General features: G+C 32.7%; 1 protein-coding gene across 1 annotated transcript; it reads right to left on the reverse strand.

The window, feature by feature from the left end:
• Nucleotides 1-1,673: 1,673 nt before the first annotated feature.
• LOC145055011 (cytochrome P450 98A2-like) lies at nt 1,674-4,682 on the reverse strand. The gene is made up of 3 exons (XM_079003289.1): nt 4,047-4,682; nt 2,919-3,316; nt 1,674-2,385 (listed from the first exon to the last, which is right to left on the reverse strand). Exons 1-3 carry the CDS (start codon nt 4,543-4,545, stop codon nt 1,741-1,743), a joined length of 1,542 nt encoding a protein of 513 aa, XP_078859415.1. The 5' UTR covers nt 4,546-4,682; the 3' UTR covers nt 1,674-1,740.
• Between the last annotated feature and the right edge of the window lie 927 nt (nt 4,683-5,609).

Below are 5,609 nucleotides of genomic sequence, written 5' to 3' on the forward strand. Positions count from 1 at the left end.
TATTATTAAAAAAAATACTAGTATTTGATCGCGGATTTTATTATTTACAATCAAGATTTTTACTTCACAATTCAATGTATTTAATTGTTAAAAAAAGTTTAATTCTATCAATAGAATATTTCATATTTCATATATAAAAGTTAGGAAACTTCGATCATGTTGCTTCTACATAAAATTCTAAATATGATCTCTTTGGTTGTTAAAAATATATGATTTTGATAAAAAAAAGTTTGATGATATATCGGTGATCCAATTTTGGATACATTGTACGATTTTGTCCCAATCTCATTAATCTTAACAACTTGGTTGTTAATTATTTTTTAAAATGATAATTTTACCTTATATGACCATTGTATCTAATGACTAAACTACAAAGACCATTTCTATATCTTTTCATTTTAATTTTATTGAACTATTATAAATTAATTCTTTTAGTTATTCTTTTTTAATTTTTTTGTTTGATTAATTCATTTTGTTCAATTATTATATATTATTAAATATTATTTTTAATATATAATCACTATATCTTAATAAATATTACTTTCTTGGATTATTAGTTTCTTTAGTTAATACTTTTTTTTTTAATTTCAATTTTATTAGATTAATTATTTTAGTTAAATCTCAAGTACCAATCTCTCCTAATTTATTTTAAATATTTAGAAGATAATCTATTTTGGACAATATTTGCATTATCATTGGATCCAATAGTGGTGGTGAGAGTGAGATTTTTTAAAATAGATTAGGATGATGATTGTGTTATACAAAATATGTTATCTTTCAAATATTTAAAATAAATTAGAAGAGGTGGGACGAATGATATTTCTTTTTGGTTTTTTTATTTAAAATAATAAAGAAAACAATTAAAATAATTAAAAACAATTATAAGTTTTAAAAAGCACTAGTAATCCAATAAAATAATATATATATATATATATATATATATATATATATATATATATTATATTTAAAATAATAATTATTAACATATATAATAATCCAATAAAAATAGTTAATCCAACAAATATAAAATAAAAAAAATAACTAAAAAAGACTAATAGTTCAATAAAATAATATTTATTACTATATAAATATTATATATTAAAACAATATTTATTAATATATAATATTCTAATAAAAAATTAATCCAACAAAAAAAATTAATGCATAACAATTTAATAAAATTAAAAAGAAAGAGATATAGAAATAGTTTTATAGTTTGGTAAAAAAACATAATTACATAAATAGTCCATAATGATACAATTATTATTTTTGAAAAAGCTAAGAACAAACTCTTTAAGTTAATGAGATAGAGACTAAAACAACAAAAAATATCAAAAATTGACCACTGTTATCACCAAATATTTTTGGACCAAAATTATTTAACAACCAAAATGACCATTTTTGCAATCGATTATTTATCAAAGACCAAAATACATATAATATAGATATATTAGATAATAAAACATAAATAGTTATTTATTATAAAAACTAACCAAATAAATAAAATTTTAAATTTTATTCCACCTTTTTGTCACCAAAAAAATTACAAAAGATTATTATAACTTCATCTCTTTAGAAATAATTTGGCAAAATATCCCCTATAAATCTAAAGCTTTAACCTCCACAATCCACATAACAAAATCTTTAAAGTTGACCAAAAAAAAGAAGCTCAATAAAATAAAATAAACCCATTCCATAAAACAAAGTTACAAACAGTTCACATTACAAAACCCTAGAAAATCACACGCTGACAGGCACCCGCTTGTACAGATTATTCGGCAACCGTGGTGTCGCCACCGCCTCAATCGGGTGTTTCATGTAAGTAACCATCCCCGGATTCTCCGTCAAGTCCACCTCCTCTGGCTTCATTCCTGCAGGTGGGGTCCACTCAAAATGATGCAAAAGATGCCCCAACATAGACGTCACCAAATTAATCGCCAGCTGTGCACCCGGGCACACCCTCCTACCGGCGCCAAAAGGCAGTAGCCGGTAATCATGACCCTTTACATCCACATCCTCCTCAAAGAACCTCTCTGGCCGAAACTCCTCCGGGTCCTTCCAGATGGCCGGGTCACGTGCTATGGCCCACACATTAACATGGACGATTGCACCTTTTGGAACATCATATCCACCAAGCTTTACGTTTGCATTGGCTTTGTGTGGGAGCATTAATGGGGTAGGTGGGTGTAATCTTAGGGCTTCTTTGGCTATTGATTGGAGGTATGGAAGCTTTGAGAAGTCGGTTTCTGACATGATTCGATCGGTTCCGATTACACGATCGAGCTCTTCTTGAGCCTTTTGTTGGACCCGTGGGTTCTTTACTAACTCCGCCATTGCCCATTCCACCGAGATCGATGTCGTGTCCATTCCTGCTGTAATCATGTCCTGCTCAAAAGATTTGAAAAATTAGTCGAAAGATTCGATAAAGATTATGGAAACTTACGTTTTGTTTGTTTCTTACATTTGATAAGACATAACATGTTGTACTGCGTTTGACGTACATTAAACTTGAACCGAGTAGCGTCAATAAGACAAATTTTTTTTTGTCACACCTAAAAAGATAGAATAAGGTTGGACAAAGACTTTCTTTTGTCGATACAAAAGACAAGAAAACCCTTTTTAATCCTTATCATCCAAAAGTCTTAGAAAACATGTCCATACCCGGGCTAGGCCCGGGTTGGACACACTTTTTTATGAAAGTTTTAATGATGAGAAAGACATGGGCATTCTTGTCTTTTGCGTAGACAACAAAACGAAAGTTGTCCCACCTTGTTCCATTTTTTCAGATGTAACAAAAATACAACTTTCGTCTTATTGACATTAGTCGCAGTCAAAGTCTAATGTACGCCAATCGCAATTCAGTCTGTCTTGTCATGTGTAACAAACATAGCTTATCACATTAGATGGTAATTACATACCCAAAGAAGTCCAATGATTGTGTCGTCACTAAGGTCGTACTTTTGTTGAAGTGTATGCAAAGCATCGATGAAATGCTCTTGGGTCCCACCGGTTTTCTTGCGTGCAATATCATGTTCAGCCATGATGGCTTTTGTAAGTCGGTCTCTGCGTTGTTCATGTTTAGCAAGAATCTCGTTTTCACCTGCAAAGAACCAACGTAACCATGGAATATTCTCGGCCATGAAAACCTTGCCACCGATCTTGATCCCATTAGACACAATTCCTTTGAATTCTTGCCCTTGATCATCCATTCCACCTTCGGGAGTCACGAATCGCTTCCCAAATGTCAATCTTGTAATATTGTTGAATGCAACTGTTCCTAAATAACCCCTCAACGGTAAGGCTTTTCCACGCTTATCTGCACACAAATTATTTTAATCATAAGCTAGGGTATTTACGTCTTTTGCATAATCGAGTTGTATATCATCTTTATGAAATCAAGTCTTATTCCTGTTTCGTTTCGATTTTTGTTACGTTAACATTTCATTCCAAATTGCACAATAAGAACATTGTCTACGATCTTTAAAAATATGGAATTAGTTTTTAATATAAAAATAATAATGTGGAGCAAAATCTTCTACCTAACTCCACTATAACAGGTTTGGGGCCGGCTGGCAGGATTATGTCCCATCTGAAGTCAGTTTTAGGTTTTCCAACATTAAATTACAATATTATTATCATAAATTCAACATTAACTAATAAAGATATCCAAAAGTGAAATCTGTATAGTTGCAATAAAAAGTTCCCAAAAAAGTATATGTTCTTTCTGGAAAAGAAATGATAGAAAATAGACTTTTAAATAAAACAAAAAACAATATTAAGGAATAAATAGTCAAAGATCAAAGATGGATTAAGCCATCACCACCGATTGATACTTGTTCAACTTGAACTCTTGTTCTTCAATGTAAGGTTTAAGTTCAATTAATATCGACCAAAAGCGATGCAATTAATATGATTAATGATATGATAGAGTTATAGACTATAGCGAATTTAACACAAAAAACATAGATCTAGATATCCATAAAGCAAACATGAACAATTGAAGAGAAACGAAACCAAATTGAACTGAATCAAGAAGAAAATCATACCAAGATCAGTAGAGTGTCTGAAAATGGATTCAACCATGGCAGTGACTTCATCTTCTCTGATAGGTCTCAGAGCTTCAAGTCTCTTAGGCGAAAACAGCTCCAAATTACACACTTTCCTGACCTTCACATAGTGAGGTCCGTAATCAGCCCAGATCAAATCCTTTCCACCTCTACTAAACGACATCGTCGCCCGATTCCTATGCCTATCAGCCAACTGCTGATCATTCTCCTTCAGCACCTCCTTAGCCAACTCCGAGCTGTTAACAATCACGTTTAGCTTCGAATCTAAGTAGACAGAGAAGATCGGGCCATAAGTTCTCGCCCATTCGGCATAACACCTGAATTTAACCGGTTTGACGTCGTAGAGGTTTCCGACGATGGGAAGTGGGCGTGGGCCGGGAGGAAGGTTGAACCTGAGGCGTTGGTAGATGGATGGTAGAAGGTAGAAGACGGTGGAGACGAAGAGGATGGCGGCGGCTAGCAGAAGCAGCACAGCCATGGTTGATGGTGTGTGGTGGAGATTCAGTGGGATTGTGGGAGAAGGGGGTTTGGTTAGGTGGTGTATTTGTAATGAGGCTTTGGTTGACCGCTTGGTGGCGCTCTGGTCCACGTGAATGGTCAGAAATGTTGTAAACAAGGGGTGGGAAGTGGGAACTGGGTAGGTGGGGATTATGAATTTCTTCTGCAACCTACTACATACAAAAAGCAAAACGTTATTTGTTTATTTGTTTTCTCAAATTGAAGGCTATTTTTTTTTTTTTTTTTTTTTTTTAAATATTTATTGTCTTGGAGAAGTACATTTGTTATGTTTTTTCTTTCACTAAGCAATTTAACCTGATGGTAATTGTTAGGAGATATAGCTTCATCACATATGCCGAATATGCCCCCACCTTGCTTATCTTTAATGTATCACCATCGTAAAAATATCGAATTTGTTCTTTCAGAAAACCTTTTCTGTTTGTTTATAAGGCTTTTTTCAACCTCCTTCGACTTCTGTTCCATGACAATAGGTTTATTTGAAGATGAAACCTGTAAAATTTGAATATGTTTCGATTTGTCGATGCAGCTTTTTAGGTAAATCACATTATACGATCCTCATATATAAACTGGGATATAAACTCAACCCATTGGATTTTTAGTTATTTAATCCCGACCGTTGATGCTTTATGTGATGTATGCATTTGATTTTACACATCATCCAAATTTATGGGGGACATCCGATCATGAAGTAATGTCTTGTAAATTCTATTCTCTATTTTACGTTTAAAGCTAACCAACATTAGTTTTTCTCGTCTAACTTTTGGTGATTATTGCGTTTGGAAGCTTAATGCTTTTGACGAAAATATTCACACTTACATTTGTATCTTAATTCCTAACACTTGATTACTTCAAATCTATACTTGGAATCTTGGATATTGTACCATTTATATAACTTAATTTAGAAAGTTTTCTGCCAGCTAATTATCTACATGTAAGTGTTTAAAACTCAGTGTCACCTGATCCATATTTGAGACAACCCAAAGTTTATTCCGTTACATTACCCCGTTACCGTTAACGGAATAT

This window comes from Lactuca serriola, chromosome 5 (assembly GCF_051521515.1).
Source record: "Lactuca serriola cultivar US96UC23 chromosome 5, Lser_US96UC23_V15, whole genome shotgun sequence".
NCBI lineage: Eukaryota > Viridiplantae > Streptophyta > Magnoliopsida > Asterales > Asteraceae > Lactuca > Lactuca serriola.

Excerpts from the sequence above, each read along its gene's own strand:
- LOC145055011 (XM_079003289.1), bottom strand. The coding sequence starts at position 4,545 with ATGGCTGTGCTGCTTCTGCTAGCCGCCGCCATCCTCTTCGTCTCCACC. Across the intron at positions 3,317-4,046 it reads CAGACACTCTACTGATCTTG|ATAAGCGTGGAAAAGCCTTA; the intron begins GTATGATTTTCT and ends ATTTGTGTGCAG. Across the intron at positions 2,386-2,918 it reads CAATCATTGGACTTCTTTGG|GACATGATTACAGCAGGAAT; the intron begins GTATGTAATTAC and ends TCTTTTGAGCAG.